Here is a 17,578-nt window from a genome sequence, read left to right on the forward strand (position 1 = left end):
CAACCTTTGGAATTAGTGACAGGGTATGAATTCTCATGATGCACACATTAGCCTATTCACCCACTTTCCAGACCATAGGCCTATTCTGGCCTAAATCAATGAAATATACCGTTTAGGAAGGAAATTATAACGTCTGATATATGAAAACAATTTACCAAAAGAATATAAGACTAGGATTATCAGTCATTATCAGCAAAATAGAGGACGTGTTTGTCATAGACCTAAACTAATTCCTAAATCGTTATAAATTGATAACAGTTGACTTGACTTCGCACAAACTATAAACTACCTAAAGTCTATAGGCTAATCTGTAGCCCGATGTATAGTCCTACCATACACTGACATGCGTCCATCCTGATCTTGCCCGTTTACACTTATAAGATCTGATCAAAATCAGGTCACAATGCCTCTTGTAATAGTCTATACCTGAGTAGAAATGTGGGCACAATCAGAATGTGGACACTAATATGATAGTTCACCCTGTCTAGTAGAGAGGTGCGCATCACCTGTTTCTCTGTTGAAGCGTCTGTCGACGATGGCCTCGTAGGCCTATGTAGCCTATAATCACAGATCATGATCAGTTACTCTGGGGTATTCATCTGGGTAGGCGTTGCATCGGGGCGTCTCCAGTGAGGGCTTGGAGTGGACCGTCACGACCGTGGTGGCGCGGTGCATTGCTGGGCAGGACAAGGAGTGCTTTAAGTGCAGCCTATTGTTGTAACACTGAGAAAAGCTAGGAGGGATCAATGCAGCGTCTGTCGGTCCCACATGCTCTTCAGCGACGCTTGCGCTTGATTAAAACCCAGAGTCTGACTGCAGGAATGGGGTCTTCAAGACGGATATGCGTGCCTGATGTCTAATCTCACAGTGACTTGTGCACTCTTAAAACAACATCACATTCAAAAGGTATAACCCTCAGAGTGAGCCTATTGTGTCCCTCAGAATGTCACTGCACTTATCAATCAGGCCTGCTTATTGGTAGGCCGTGATTGTAAATAACAATTTGTTCTTAACTGACTTGCTTAGTTAAATAAAGGTTACATTTAAAACGTAAAAATGTGTGCATTGTTTAGTCCGGCTCGAGGAAGCTGCAAAAGAGATCATGACATGATGAATGATTTCTCCTGCGTCTTCGTTTGATCTCGATGATTAAACACATCAAGAAGGCAAATAAGTAACATCCTCCATATGGAGGAACGCATATGAATAGCTAGTTACCAATGTATTTTAATAATACAAACGCAATGGGGGTTTTGCACAATCGTGACATAGCACGATTTTATCCTTCGTTTTAAGCCTTATCCAGAAATGAGAATTACACCAAAAATGAAAGCAAATTGTCTAAAGATGAGGCTGGACCATCTGACATAAATGAAAAGTGGACAGTTTGAATAAAAAGCTTTAAATTAAGGTTAGAATCCAGGCATTTACATGATTGCGCTAAACACAGGGCCCTTATAGGCCACAGTTTGGTGACTATTGTGATGATTATGATGACTCGACTTCTTGGTATTATTATTGTTATTATTTGTAGCATTACTATTATTATTCTGGTTAGGTCTATTGTTGTTATTGTTATAATTAGTGGTTGCCATTTTGTGCATGTGTGTGAAGTTGTAGGCCTACGTCAAGTTGCTCGCGTAGAGTTGCTCCTCAGATGAATGTGCCAACCCCACTGTGCTACACTGTCTAACAGTTATTTAGCAGGCCATTTGACTTCTAAAAATGTTTGTTGAAAATAAGCATTGATAGAAGATATTTTGCTATTTACCTGATGTTAACGCTCTCATCAGCAGTTTGGCCTAATTTCAAAGGGATTTTATTGTTAGTTAGTTGATTAAAAAAATATTACCATTAGAATCCCTCATGAATATGTGGTGTGAATGGCTCTGTGCGCTAGGGTCCAATCAGAATCCTTAATTCCCGCAAGTAAATCGAATTTATGAGCTAATCTCTTTATGCACAAATCCATATTACGCGCGCTTATCGTTAGGATTTCCCATTAAGAACACTGATCATTTATGGTCAAACGCTCAAATCAAATACTTATAGGCTACCAAAAGTTGTCAGTTGATATCTAAATTTGTTCTTCCTGCAAGTGACCTTCAATTCCAAACACTATGGAAACACATTGTACAGTCTGCAGGGCAGAGGCCAGTTGTTGTTGACACAGCACGAGGAGCCGCCAACTCATGAATAAGCATGCAACAGATAATTGCAGCTATTGTTTAAATGTTAATTATTATTATTGTTTCATTGTTTATTGTTACATACGTAAATGTTGTTGTTGTACAGTTTTGTACTTGCACTCAAGTAGGCCTTTAGTATGTTAATACGACTGAACTTTTTACTTACATCTAAACTGTCTATATATTTTAGCTGATCATTATTATAATTCATATTACACACACACAATGTTCATTCGCCTACCATTTTCTGCAAAGGAATAACATCTAAATCTTTATCATTCTTTTTAATGGTTCGATTATTTCAAGCCCGGGTTTTAATTAGTGTGTGAGGACTCGAATGAAAGAAGGATTATTTGCAATGTCAAGGATGCTAATTGAATGTTCGACTTCTAACAATTACCGCAGAGGCATTAAAGATTCGATTACTTTTCTGACTTTGCCTCTCAGTCAACTATCAATAACGTTGCATGCCTAGAGTCAGACTTTCCGGAAGAACCCAGAGCCGACGTTAAAACCCTTTCCCCTCCGCCTGCCTTCTCCAGATTTAGCTTTGTAGAAGTTCTCCGTTGAGCTCCAGATGACTACGGGGTGCCAATTGTTCTCATAAACATTGCACCCCCTAACAAAATCGGATTTGGTCCAAAAACAACTATGAATGCAAGCTTGAATCTTTGTGCAATTACACGTCATAGTGGAACTTTGCAGAGAGCTGTGCTTCAATATCTTTGATTAACTTAACTAATTAGACGTCTTTTGTTCCCTTTTAATTGATTTTAACAATTCCAGTTTGCAGAATATGGGCAGCTTCAGTTTAGCAATATGCAATTAGAGTTTCTTAAAAATATGTCCATAGTATTACCAAGTTGCATGAATTTGAATAGCTATAACCTCATTATTTTTTTTTGAGATCGAGTCAATCCATGTGTTGAACAAAAAACTCAAAGTTTGTTTGTAGAGAGGCTGCTTAAAACGAACTGGTGCAGTAGGCCAGCCTATGGAATGCAGAGTTGGGTAGAAGCATGCAGTGGTGCTTGAATTAAACCGCGGTTGCCCTGTGCCTAAAGAAACCCGCTAGTAAAATATGGGATTAGCTTCTCTTTGAGGCCAGGATTAACACAATTTTCCCAAGAAGCACATTCCTGTCGCTGAGACGATCTAAAACGAGGGACCGGAAACGAACAAAGAAACATAGGCTAATTAAAATGTGCTATAGCCTACCCTGGCTGATTCTGAAATTATAAGCTCTTATTTTGTAATAGCGCAATTACACGAGGCAGAGCTGTTCACTGTCATCGTATCCTATTTATTTTGGATTCAACGTGAATAAGTCAAATCCACCTTTTGTATCACTGGGCTTGACAAAGAAAAAAGCAACAGCCATTTTATGGCTTGAAATAGGCCAACTCTGGTATTATTGATCCATTATTTATTATGATTGAAACACAGCTAGGTTTACACAGTATGTTTTCTTTAACATAGCAATGGTCATTGTAGACAGCAGGCTGCCTGTTTACCGTTTGAGGCGGATTGGAGGATATTGAACGGCCAAGTGTGGCTAATGATTGCTTACTAAGATGGTAATTACAGACCGAATTAACACACCTCTTAAAACCTGAAGTAGGGGAAAATCTCTCTGGAAATGATAAGACAGCCCGCCCTCTTGCTCTTAAAAGGTAATCACAACTAGTCAACAGGGTTTTTTCTATGTCATTTGAATATGAATATGATCGCGGTTGTTATTGCTGTTCTTAAGTGAGTCTATTATATGACTGACATTCGTTCATTCATTTATTTAGAAAATATCTTATTCTGAGGAAATAACAATGCATAGGCCTAGGCCACTGCCATTTATCTTGCCTACCAAGATTTTGTTAGACTTTTTGCTTGAATGGCTGAAGTCCTGTTAGTTTTGCAATGAACATATCCTTAAAACACACGAGACAGGTGTTCTCTCTCAATTATTTCAATAAATGGAATTATGACTCCTTCTATGAGGATCATTTTGTGTGCAAAATTATCATTATCTTGCTAATAAAGGGGACAAAAAAATGGGCTGTGTGGAGTCCTCCTGTTAGAAATGCCAGGGCAGATTTTTGGTCCCATTCCGCCCCTGATTCAAGGTGAGGGGACATACAGTACATATAAAACCTACTTACACAACGTTTAATCCATATCGGTCCAAGGATAACCTTGTAAAATACATAAGTATGATAATCAACACACACACACACACTCACACACAGTCAATAGTGAATCCATATTAAGTTAATTGATAAATGGGGGGAGGGGGGTCAGATCACAGGACCTTTATTCATGTCTGTTCAGCGGTGGGGTCACACCATCTTTGGAGCCATGTTAGGTATCCACAATCAGCGTGTGATCAACGGAGAACGACGCGCAAATCTAGAGAGCTCTCAGCAATCAAGTTTCTTTTCCAGTATCACCTCAGATGTTCTACCATGGGTTTGGACAGTCAGGTTGTCTCTTGCAATAATTATTATTGTTTTATCATTATCCATTATTTTTTTGTTGTTCAAAAAGTTACAAATCTATTAAAATCACAGCAGAGAGTCATCGCTGATGCGAGGGAGCTCACAAATTGCATACAATACAACAGATCACAGTTTCGAAGGCTAGCACAGATTAAAAAAACACATGTACCATTTATATAAGACACACACTGATTGTCTCTTAGAAACTACATATTGATTCCTTATAAACACTGTTTCTTAAATAAAGTAGTGCATCCATGTCGCCTCGGGTGCGCGCAGTCCACACACCATCCCGATCAGTCTCTCTGCCAATAGGTCGGCAAGTTATAAGGCTTAAACGAAGCCTGTCCATCCAAAGCTCTTAACCAAAAGATCCGCTCCTCTCGCCATGTTGTTCTGGGATAAGGATTTGTTCCGTGGCTGTGATGTACCATAAATTACTAAGGGTCCACTCCGAGTTTTCCTTAAATTAACCAACAGGTGTTGTAAGCATAGAGGCACACTGACAGACATACATGTGAGAGGGCTACAACCTGTGAGGTTCATGAAAATAAAGTCTCTTAGCCAACGCTAAAATAAATTCTAAATGATCCTCTACAGGCTGGGGCCAAACATCATGCCATCAACGCGAGGCGCCACCGATAGCTCCCTCTCTCTCGCAGTTCCTTACCGACGACACGAATATTCAGTATTTTAAGCATATATCTTATTGAAGGATGTCAGAGCTATATGTTTGATTTATCATTGTCTTTGTTTGAATAGTTTACACATTGTTTTTTTCACAGGACTTGGAATTTCCAAGATGAAGTCTGATCTTTATAATCCAAGCAATCTGCATTGAAGTTCAGTTTCCAGGATGCCGCTTGGTCCTTATAATCCAAGCAGTCCGCCGTGGAGTTGAAGCCTAGCCCCGAGGCTCCGTAGCTCTGAGTGGAGAGGGACGCAGGGGACTGGCTCAGATGGCTTGTGACGGCGTTGGTGCTCATAGGACTGAGTGTCGTCCCGGGGCCAGACAGCTGGTGATGCATGGGAGTAAGGTAAGAACCACAGTCCATTCCGCCGAAGTATGACGTTGATCCGCCATAGCCTTGGCTGTATCCCGAGGCCTGTGTGTAGGTCATTGGGTAGGATCTTTGCATGCAGGAGGAGGAGGTAGAGAGAGGGTCAGCCATCGGAGAGATAGAGGCTGGACTCCAGATAGATACCGGCGCGGTGCTGGTTGAGATGGTCGGGACTGAAGTACTTGAGGGCGGTGTGAACTGGCCACTCGCCCCGCTCTCAGAGCTCGCTTCTCTGGCTGGAGAACTCTTCTTTTTGGCAGGTCGCACCTTGTTCTGGCCCCCGTTCTGCTGCTGCTGTTGCTGCTGGCGACACTTTGCCCTTCGGTTCTTAAACCAAACCTAAAAAAGACAAAATAGCAAACAGTTAATCACCCAAACAGTTTAAAGCAAGCCATCTATTATATACAGTTTCCAAAATGTGACGAAAATAGGCATTTGACGCATAAACCAAACAGTTCTTTATGCACGTGTGAATCAAATAATGCTGAAAATATGTGTTGTATTGATCACAGACTATGGATATGCATTATTATACTGATGTTGAAAAGCACTGGTCAACACTTCACTTAAAAAAAGTAGACTGATTAATCCATTCAGTTTTTCAAAGGTTCTCTTTATGAATGCTATGCCAATATTTGTTATGACCATCTGTCTCCTCGTTTGAGTTGCCACAAACAGAGGATTTTTATTATTCACAGGGATACGTAGATAGAGAATGTTTTGTGTTGGTCCACATTCACCTGTACACGAGACTCTGGGAGGTTGATTTTTAGTGCTACTTCCTCGCGCATGAATATGTCAGGATAGCGAGTTTTGCCGAACAGTGCCTCCAAAATGTCAAGTTGGGCGCGTGTGAAAGTCGTCCTTTCTCGTCTCTGCTTGCGGGGTGTCGCTGTTGAAAATGAACAGATGCATAACTTAATTTCATGTGGGTAGAATTAAAATTTTATCAGAATATAAAGCAGGGTTATTGAGACAACTGTGAATGAATTGTATTCCATTTTAAGTGTAAGTTATAAAAACGTTATTTCACATGTATTTGCTATCCAGAGCTAAGATGAATTCAGGACCAATGACACGTTACAAACATTTAATGAAAGACATTTTGAAAGTCCGTACTACAGAATGCAACAGTTAGCTGACGTCTCCCTCATTGCAGTAATATGATTACCATTATTAGCAAGAATCCATTGGCATGTTTTTGTAATCAGACGCATTAAAGCTTTAGCAGGCTATAGGCCTACGTGATTTGATCCTAATTGGACTATTTAATCCAATGAAGAGTTGACATAAATTATTAAAGCATCCATGCGCACGCGTGGAAAGTTCTGAAACCCACCTGGATAGCCTACGGATGGATGCAGAAGGTCCATTCCGGAGGTCGTTAAGCTCAGTCCGTTGACTGTGTAAGGTGGTTGCTTCAGATACGACATCATGCTAATGTTGGACTGGGGGGTAAAGTTGGAGAAAATTTTGAAAATTGGGTAAGGCCCGTAGATGTCCTTGGTTGTTTATCTGTTCTTTTTCTCGCTGTCTCGATTTTGCAGCTGGATGCCTGTTCCAGAAATCACAATAAGATAAGACATTTAGTAAAGCAAGTTGCATCCAGTTGAAATAGCATTTGATGGACTCAACTCTGTAATTACTTGGGAAACAATATTATCCAGCCGCAGTGTGTTCTTAAAACAGTCCCAGACCCCCAGCTGTCCTCTTCAGCTTGGCTCATCTTGACAAACGTCGCCCACCCCAACCCCCCCGGCCAAAAAAGCAACATCCTATAATTGCAACAAGTCCTCTCAAAGAACAAAACACAGTCGCTCAAATGCACACACACTGGGAATCAGCTAGGACCACAATTTACATAGAACCCAACTAATTGTGTCAAATATAAGGGAATTGATGGGGGCCGAGACAAAGACACCGTAGACCCGACAGATAACAAAAAACCCCTTGGCGAAAAGTAGCTAACAATGCAGTCAATTTATCGGGACCATTTTGTACATTTAGGTATTTCACTAACCTAAGCTTTTCACTCTGCCTCTTGGTTTTGTCCGCACCAGTAATCGCTGTAAATGTGAATAGGGTGTCATTAAAGTGTGAAAACAGAAGTATACTTCAGCTAACAACTTAAAACTTGAAGGGAACTCGACTGTGCCCAATAGGTTCTTCACCATTACCATCCTAATTAATTGCTCTCTGTAATTAGATTTCCAAGGTTGAAGAACGTTCAGAAGGCAATCGAAATGTTTTGCTAACGAGGCCATATGCTTAGGGCACTTGAGTTAACCAAACAGGCAACCCCATTCTAAGTTATAGGCTAACTCCCCCTATCTCCCACTGTCAAAACGCCTCGACTCATTTAAAGGTACTAAAACCCATTAAAAAACCTTAGTACTGGGCTGGAGGACACATCAGCCCTGCCAGTCAAACTTTTATAAAGTAAACTATTTAGACAAACATGATTCATGCAGGGCCTGGATTATAGGCATAGTTCCTTTTAATAGGCATAATTAATGTAATTTATTGCTAAATGCATGCTTTATTCATGCTTTGACATTGGTGATGAATCAATGAAATCTCAAAATAATATTACACAGGAAAAGATTCCGTTTTTGAATTTACAAATGAGAGCATAATTGGACTAATTAATGTATTCGATAGTATGCCACTTTCCACGTCAATGGCTTTACAAATATATTTCAGATTTTAAATGAGGTTAATATATTTCCAGGAGTATTTGTATTTATTTTATTTTACCTTTATTTAACTAGGCAAGTCAGTTAAGTCAGGCAAGTCAGAGTATCTTCATAAAGATTGAACATTTCGATGATATTGGAATATTTCTACCTGGAAAACTGGCTTAAATTCAATGTGTGGTGACCCACACCCTTACCCCCTCTGTGTCTCTTGATTATTCCATCTGAGTTGCATTTTTGAATATCCATCCAACGTTTTTTTTACCTCCACTCAATCTGTCACTCTTAAAACAGACATCGTATAACAGTTGCACACCCGCTCAATAATAATGACCCTGTCCAATAATTAATTCTGATTAAAAAAAAATGTTGATTAATTAATTAGATAATCCGGGTGGCACGCGCACCCTAATTACAGGACGCTATCCTCACCTCTGCACAGCATTCGGTCATAATTCTGCAAACTGACGAAAATAACTGTTAACAAAAATACACAGGTTCCTCTATTTTATTTAATATCCATATGGCATGCAGAATCATGATAGAACAATTCATAAGACGTTTTTCGTTAGACATATGGATAATGGAAACAAATCAATTTACAGGCGTATATATGCTAAATATTAGCCTAGCCTCTAGGCGATATTTTTTAAGAATATATTGACTATTAAATTAGCAGATAGTGTTGTTTTTAGTCTACTCAATTGATATTAAAGTGTTAGAAAAATATTCACTTTTAGAATGGGAATTGGACTTTTTGATTTCTGACTTTTTTTATGGATAAACACTCCCTCCCTGCATCAAACAAAACACATTTTTAAGCAAAAACTAATTTAGCATAAACCAACGAAAACAGCTCTGTATAAAAAAAGTGCAACATTTCTGCAATGCAGGCTATATTTGAGAGAATTGCCATGATCCTCCCGCGTGCCCTGTCCGCCTGGTTGTTCCATGGAGGACTGAGCGGGGAGGGAGGTGTTGTAGGCAGAGAGGGGCTTCACTACACGCCTTCTCAATTATCGCCCTTTGTCTGCATGCGTTTTCACACAAACTGAGAGAATTAACTGGAATGCAGATTGAACAAAGTCATCTGAAGTGTCGAACAAACATTAGCTATTCCATTTTTTAAAAGATAATATTCATGTTGAAGAACATTACGGCTCAAATGATTGGCCTAACTTGGATTTAAATGTAGCTACAAACTAGTTTAAAAACGACCAAATTCATTGTCACGTAGAACAGAAACTGCGTCTTAAAACTGTTTCCCAGTGTCCTACTGTAGACTTTGCATTGAAGATCCATACACAATACACACCGGCGTGTTCAGTGGTCTAATGACTTTACTTAGTCCATTATCATGTGTCAGGACGTTTCGCTCTTTCTCCTGGATAAATATGACCGTAAATATGCTATACAAACACAGTAATCTGATACAGCCTAATACACACTTTTATTTATTTTATTGTTATAGGCTATTCTTTTTTTCTGCGGGATGTTTCCTGTGTGATGTCGCCTGTATAGCATATAAGCTAATAGGTAGCCTATTCATCATTTTGTCGTACAATTACGACTCTATACCTATAATAATGATAACCTCTACTACTACTACTACTACTACTACTACTGCTAATCATAATCATAATAATAATACATAGCAACTTACTCAGGAATGTGGCCGGAGAAGATAGTTCTTTGTCCACTCCTTTCCTTGAATAAAATAGCTCTCTCTATAATTTCGAAATCCTATAAGGTAACCAATCAAAAGTAACTGTCGCTTTGGATATATTAGAATAAAAAGACCGACAAAACTTTCATCTTTAACACTTGCACCAATGTATGGTAGAGTGCAAACGCGTTTATGTTGGTAAAATACATACGGTTCTGATTTGTTAGTCTGTTCTGAGTGAAGTTGCTGAGTTGGATTTGTAGAGAGGTCTGGCCAATGAGAACGTCTGGAGCACTCGGAGATGGGGGTCTGTCTCTCTCGCGGGGAAATTTGCTGAGAAGCAAATGTCGCCAGCTACTTTTTGACGCAAACTCCTCAGCCAATGGCAGCTCGGGGACGACTGACAACATTCTCATCCCCGAGCTGACAGTAAATTAGTAATAAAACCTCAAACTCACAGGACTGGAAATCTTAGCAAAGGAATAGGAACAGTTGTTTCCCTGCATCACGACTCATTTGAGTGGTTAGTGGACAGAGGACATTTAACCATCTCGTGAATATACATTACTTACGTCTGTTTAGCACATATAACAATTTTGATATAAAATCCCAATCATGGTAAAAAAGGAAACAACCCTCACGATTCATAAATGGTTCCAGATCAGTGGGCAAGGTAAAATCAATATCCACAGCCTGTTCATCTCCCGAATAATGACTAAGAACAAGAACTAATAACAACATGAAGCGCTCCCCACGAATCCATGACAATTCTGGGGCCATGACAAAAACCGTCCTAGCGAAAAGCAGGCGCTCCAAGTGGAGGCTAAAACACGGTCCTCTCACATTCCATTGCGTAGCACGGGGGGATTTAGGGAGACTTATTTCCTTATAACTGTGCTCCCATCCACAGAGCGCCCGCTTCGATCAAGTTGATATACCAAAATTCAGCCAGGATAGGGAATATACGAGGCAGACTAACCAAAGATTTGGGCCTCATATATTATTGCCAAATGTAATAATAATTGCTGGTGGCTTATTTAAAAAAAAAAATGAATAGATTTAAATATCCAGCCATGTTAACACATGATGTCGTGCTTGGAGCACATCAACAGAGAGAAGACCATCCCTGCAGGAGTTGGGTGACATCCGACTTAAATTAGTGGATGCATTTTTACAGCAACGTTGAATTGACTGGAGAACTCAGTGGACCACATGCACTTCAGGAGAAAATCAACGCAGACTGTTTTTCTCTCCCAAAGGTATAGTTCTTTTAAATTATTGTGAATAATGAAAACGTAATTTTTTCCCCAAATGTATTTCCTATGGCTTACATTTTGAATGATCGTTTCACAACAATTTGTGATACGTGTAAATAATAATAGGTTGAATTGCGTTATGGAATCCCTCTACAAAAAAACAAATGTATTTTGTCCATAGCTCACATAAGTTATCTTCATGTATATTATTATTATTATTATTATTATAGTTGAATAGGGGCTTTAGTTGAATAGTTAATAGAACAGAAATTGTAACTGATTTCCGCCATTGATATTGACTCAAGACACAACTAATAGCCTACGTCACCTGAATGTTAAACCTGTATGCACACAAAAACAATATGCCGAGGGTTTTGTCACGGCTTGGTAAATGTATCATCTTAAAAGCTTTGAGGAACACACACACACACACACACACACACACACACACACACACACACACACACACACACACACAGACAGACAACAAACATACACTCACACTGGCATACCCGCTCACTTCAAACAGATTTGAATGTTGATTTAGATTTATCAACAGAGACAGACCCGTGAGTTTTATGAATCGTCAGTTGCCTCTCTGGAAGTCTTTTTAGATAGCCTAGGCTATGTCAAAAGTGCAGTATTTAATCGTTAGACCTATGTTTACGCTTTGAAAATCTAAAACATATTGACTAATGCAAAAATCAATGTCATTTCTTTTGACAGACTTTGATGAACGGAAATCGTAGTGGATCACGCCCTCTAGATTTGTTTTCTACCAAACTTCAGTTCCGGACTCATCATATCTGCATCTCGACTGGAGCAAAGTTTTCAACGTGTGATCTAATTTATGACCGGGATTTCTTCAGTCTACAGCCGCTCTCTGTCCATGAGGGATGGCGCATGACAAGGTGGGAGGTATATCTACTGTTTATATGCCTACTGTATCTGTATTTTCTTTTATATTGTTTTCACTATGTTTTTGCAGCCAATTAGAACATTTCATGTGTTAACATTACTGATTTGTGACTGTCCCCGGGTGCTTTTGGGTATGGTAACTTAAAAAAACAAAAACAATATAGGCTATTTGTTTATCCGTCTACCCATTATGAAAGTATGCTTTCAAAGTGGTCGGTCTCTCTTTTGTATCTGCCTCTCCTTAATTTCAAAGGATCTTTCTGAAGCAAGTTGCATTAAGCCATATCACACAGAGATCAAGACAAAATGTATTGCTAAAACAAACTACCTTTACCAGCTTTTTTTTGTTGAATAGGCTATATTGAAATCTATACAGATTTTGAGGCCTAGTTTACTGTATGCCATTTCGTTTATTAAGCTACATATAGAATTATTAGCTCACATATACAAAAATAATAGCCTGATCATATAGGTAGCACGAGCTAGCTCTAGCCATAGCTATCATAACGCACAGATTGTTTACCTGCGTGTGTTTAATAGCCTAATACTTTACAGTGCTGTGTGGGAAATCATTGTGCCTAATATCGTTATCTGTTGGATCTCGCTTGCCCCTCGCCGTTTAAATTGCTACATTATTTATAAAATTCTAAACACCAGCCCTCCTCAGGGACTTTCTATCTTAAAAGGAGGACGACGTTAAAGCGAAAACGAGTTAACGCCTCAGGCAATCAGCGCTCCCACTGACTCACGGCTAATTGGCGACGATGGCGTCTTTTATCTGTGCCTCTGGTAAGTGAACCCTCTGGGTTAAGAGTTGCGGGATTCAAATCCCACATTTAACACAATTTGGATGTATGAATCAAACTCTACCTATACCAATTCTTCTTCCCCGTTTCATCTTTTCGCTCATTGATTTAGGCCTACCACTTAACATTGTAACCTCAATCTTGTTTAACCAATTATTGAAACCCCTTTGCCTTCTCACAGTGCATCTATGCCAATCATCACCATCATGGTGCAACTTTAAAATATATACATTTACACCGTGTTAAATTTACACAAATGCAACTTCCTTTTCATGAAAAACTATTATACATTTTCAGATGTGCATGCACTCTCTCGCTCCATCTCTCTCTCTCTCTCTCTCCTGCTCTCTCTTTCTCCCTCTCTCAGATGCACACTCCTACACATTTCCTTTTTAGACAAGAATAGAACAAACAGACAAACAAATATATACATACATAGGCTACACACACAAGTAGGCTACATTCAGCTATCTGCACTTCATTGTTTTGTCATGTCGAGCATCACTTTCATCCTCGTTTGAAAATCCCGCATGACTGATTCAGTGGAATGTACGGGGAATTTATTCTGCGCCAAAACAATACAATCTGGTTCATATAAAAAAGGACAGTCTCAGGATCAAGAGAAGACGTCGATAGCCTACTATAGTGAAGGATTTATATCTGTGAATTAACTGCATAAAATACCTTTTCTATATAAAAAGGAAATAACATAATATAAGCTTTCCACTTCTAAGAAATACATTTAATAAACATATGGAAACAGAACGAATACAATAACTTTTCTTCAGCAATCTCCTTCATTCAACCAAGGATACTTAATTTAGGAGAACCTACTAAACCCTTTAGTTAGTTGTATATGCTCAATAAGTTGTGTATTCAAGAGAGAGTTCTTATAGTATCTTAAATATGTTATGCTGGGCATAATACAAAATGCAATAACACAGGTATAGTATAAGACTAACAACAAAATGGAAATGTACTTGTAAATATCATTCATTCAGAATTTTAGTAGGCCCAGAAACATGTTACTGTACTTGGAACAACATTTTCTGGTAGTTTGTGCATTGCACTTTATATAAATATGAATTGGAGATTCTGAGTTTTTCAAGAAATAATCATTTGTTTGAATTATGGTTATGTTATTGATCAGTAGTTGGTGTAAAAATGCCAGATGATTGATATTAGTAAGCCTACTACAATTTATGTTGAGTAAAAGTAAAACCAAAAAAATCTAGAACACAAAGTTAAAGGAAATGTGGAGAGCACATTTAATGTAGCTGTAGATGGAGCTAGCCCTCCCTCTGTGACTTTGTGAGGAAAGAGAGAGGGAGAGAGAGATGAGCAGAAGAACAGGGATCATCACAAGCTGTATTATAATTAGCTCAGCAGGTTTGATGGATATACAGATGTAGGATCTTAATTTGATCACCCTGTTGCAAGAGAACTTTCGGGCAATGCAGGAAATGTAAAACGTGTAGTGTATTTGACATTTAAAAAGTCTTCTAAAGTTTGTAATTTCAACATTGAAATTTCAGACTTGATTTTCCCTTGCGAAAAATGAATACAATGAATTATAATCCACATAATAATTTACATTTCCTGTTGCTGCAGAATTATTTTCCGGCGGTAGCAAACTGGCTCAAATTAAGATCCTACATCTGTACACGTGTCCTGGTCAAGGTGTGTTACACAGGGCTTCAATAGAAACCTTGTTTTATCTGCTATTCCCTTAAGGCAAAGGGGCTAACCCTTTGTGTAATGTAACATGTAACACTGACCTATGAGGTCATCAAAACACATTCAAAGTGCTCCCCTGGGATTAGAGTGGGCAGGCCTTTTCACTGTCATTTTCTCAGTCTAATGGGATAAATGCTGAGATGTACACTCTCCTTCCTGTGTGATATAGTGTGCTTGTTTTAAAGGAATTCATATTGTAAATTAAATCTGTGTATCACTGGTATAATAATCGTGCTCTATACTAGACCTGTAGAATAAAACAGTGTTGTTGAAGCTAACTGTTACCTACCACAGTCAAGATCTGCTGTGTGAGCTTTAGATGTCTTTGCTACAGAGAGATTGTCTTGCCTCTGGAATGAGTGTGAACAGATGGGTAGTGATATGGTGAAAACATGGCTGATTCAGAGGGGTTGGGTTCTGCAAACTCACTTTGCAGAAAACCGGAAGAGATGCTCTTGAAAAGTTGCATCTGTTTGTAGATCTTTATTTTCTGCTCAGTGTTAACTACACCTATTTTATTTCTAGGGCTGAATATGAAATTGAAAACATCAAGTGTATCAGCATTGGTGTTCTCAGTCACTCACTGTATTTACTTATCTTGGCAATCTGTTATCGTGGGATAAAAAAGTATCATACAATGGTAGCACTATAATAGTCTTGACTGTATGGGCGTTAGTCCTATAGAATATTTTTTTCCTCCTTAAAACTGGATAGTGTGTCGGCTCAGCGTGTGCCGAGTTTGCTGCTGCCGTTAATATGGCATGCCTATTAATCAGTGCTGTAATTGTTTGTCTTGTGTTTGCACAGGGCCTCTGAAACAAACACATGGATTACATTTACTACACTCTCCTCCAGACCATCAATAAGTCAAGACCCATGGAAATCCAACAAGGACAAATAATACAAAGATAAAAATACCTCTCTACCACCCCAAGATGAAGCCAGACTGATAGTGTGCTTATGTTCATTAGCTCACTGTAAAATTAGCCGTGGCGTGCCACAGGCAAGTGTGCTGGAGCTTCTGTTATTCCTGCTGTACATTAAAGATATCAAGGATGCTCGCTCAATGTCACCCGTTTCTTTATGCAGATCATTCTGCACTCCTGGTGTCTCGCATAAACCAAACCACTCTGGAGAGTATACTGAGTGCAGAGCTCACTAACATCAACAAGCTATCTCCGCACCTCGGCAAAACAGAAGGAATATTGTTTGGGTCCAAAATGAAACTAAGCGAGTCCTCAGACGTCAGGGTACAGCTAGCAGGACAGGTACTCACAGCCAGAACAGCAGTTAATTACTTAGGATGTACACTAGATGGCAACCTGGCAGGGAGGGAGTATGGCTACTAAGGTACTAGGTAAGGTGCTAGTGTAAAGGACATCACGCTGCTTTACACTGCTAGTGTAAGGGACATCACGCTGCTTGCTTAGTGTCGCGAGTACCACTTCCTCCTGATTCGGCTCACACCGAGGCTTGAACCCAGGACCTGAAGCATCTTACCAGTCGGCGCCACGGAAAAGCTAGCTATTCGGTGGGGAAAGTTCAGGCTGAGGAGTAAGTTTCACACATCCCCATGTGCTACACAAGGACCAAGTTCTTGGCTATGTAGTCTAAGCTGTTGGACAAAGATTCAAAGAAAGTGCTAGCTAATGTGCTCATCCAATGTCATTTTGATGCTAGCACCTCCTGGTTCGAAGGCTTAACTAATCTACTAAAAAGCAAGCTCAGAATAGCCCAGAACAAGTTGAATCTGAGCCCACCTACAGTTCTCATATTGGTACCAGACAGTTTCAGGAGCTCAACTGGCTGCCCTCTGAGTCAAGGGTCACACAGACCAGACTTAGTCGGGTTCATAGGATCATCCATGAAGTAGCTCCTAGGCATTTTGTCTCACTACCTTCCCCATTTTAGAGACTCATACAAACAACAATAGAGCGAGCTAACGTGTTGTGTGTAGAAGCCTGGCAGGGAAAGGTACTTTTTTATATTCAGGAGCCTCTGAGTGGAATATTCTGCCTCTGGTCTGTTAAAACTATTCCTACTCTGAGTAGCTTAAAAAGGAAGGTGAAATCCTGGTTAATGGATTGGGTGCCTCTGTGAGCAATCCATCCTAGCCCAATGATAATGACCAAATAGCCTCCTTTTGTCTATAGTGTGTATATGTTGTTGTGCTCTTATGACTAAGTAACCATATTGACCTGCCATTTTAGCTTCTGTTTTTTATTTTGCCACATATGACAAATGCTATCATGAAAGAGGACCACAATTGAAATAGGTTGTAGACTTTTTTTGTGTTTATCTTCAACGATTCTTAATAATGCCCATCAATTTGTACGTGTACTTTGTTTTTAAATATCCAATAAAAAAAAGAACAGCAATGCCTCAAGATTAGCATTGAACGTAACTTATGATTATTATGATTTTTCTAAATGCATGTATGTAATATCAAGATGTATCGCTGATATTACATATATTTGATTTAAATCATGTCCCTTGCATTCAAAGTCAGTGTTTTTTCACCAAGCGAGGAGACTGTAATATTATGATCGACTTATCCTCCAGCTCCAGCAGTGTGGAAATAAAGATATCTATGTTGATGTAACTGTCAAGCAGCCTCTTCCTCTGCTCCCAGACATCCTGTGGACCTGGGCATACATACATTCTCTCTCTCTCTCTCTCGCTTGCCCAGTGCTAGGCTATCCCATTCTCTCTGCTGAGGTGTCTCTGTCTGTGCCTGGAGTGGTAAAACCTGCCCTG

At 39.4% G+C, this 17,578-nt stretch overlaps 1 protein-coding gene and 1 long non-coding RNA gene across 4 annotated transcripts; one reads left to right on the forward strand and one right to left on the reverse strand.

The window, feature by feature from the left end:
• Positions 1 to 2,497: 2,497 nt before the first annotated feature.
• LOC115162293 (homeobox protein OTX2-like) lies at positions 2,498 to 10,880 on the reverse strand. Of its 3 annotated transcripts, none has more exons than XM_029713459.1 (5): positions 10,316 to 10,880; positions 10,102 to 10,181; positions 7,082 to 7,297; positions 6,483 to 6,634; positions 2,498 to 6,081 (listed from the first exon to the last, which is right to left on the reverse strand). In XM_029713459.1, exons 3-5 carry the CDS (start codon positions 7,176 to 7,178, stop codon positions 5,461 to 5,463), a joined length of 870 nt encoding a protein of 289 aa, XP_029569319.1. In that variant the 5' UTR covers positions 7,179 to 7,297; positions 10,102 to 10,181; positions 10,316 to 10,880; the 3' UTR covers positions 2,498 to 5,460. The 3 variants fall into 3 exon arrangements, with proteins under 3 accessions (XP_029569319.1, XP_029569318.1, XP_029569320.1); XM_029713458.1 differs by adding an exon at positions 7,763 to 7,808 and having other exon boundaries at positions 10,102 to 10,880; XM_029713460.1 differs by lacking the exon at positions 10,102 to 10,181.
• Positions 10,881 to 11,001: 121 nt separating this feature from the next.
• On the forward strand, positions 11,002 to 17,175 carry LOC115162294 (uncharacterized). Its single transcript, XR_003869513.1, has 3 exons — positions 11,002 to 11,363; positions 12,087 to 12,271; positions 15,629 to 17,175. It is a non-coding gene; the product is annotated as an uncharacterized LOC115162294 (long non-coding RNA).
• The last annotated feature ends 403 nt before the right edge of the window (positions 17,176 to 17,578 follow it).

This window comes from Salmo trutta, chromosome 25, assembly GCF_901001165.1.
Source record: "Salmo trutta chromosome 25, fSalTru1.1, whole genome shotgun sequence".
NCBI classification, from domain to species: domain Eukaryota; kingdom Metazoa; phylum Chordata; class Actinopteri; order Salmoniformes; family Salmonidae; genus Salmo; species Salmo trutta.

Coding starts and splice junctions, on each gene's coding strand:
- LOC115162293 (XM_029713460.1), bottom strand. CDS start 7,178: ATGATGTCGTATCTGAAGCAACCACCTTACACAGTCAACGGACTGAGC. Junction 6,635..7,081: donor TCCATCCGTAGGCTATCCAG/GTGGGTTTCAGA, acceptor CATTTTCAACAG/CGACACCCCGCAAGCAGAGA. Junction 6,082..6,482: donor TCCCAGAGTCTCGTGTACAG/GTGAATGTGGAC, acceptor TGTCTTTTTTAG/GTTTGGTTTAAGAACCGAAG.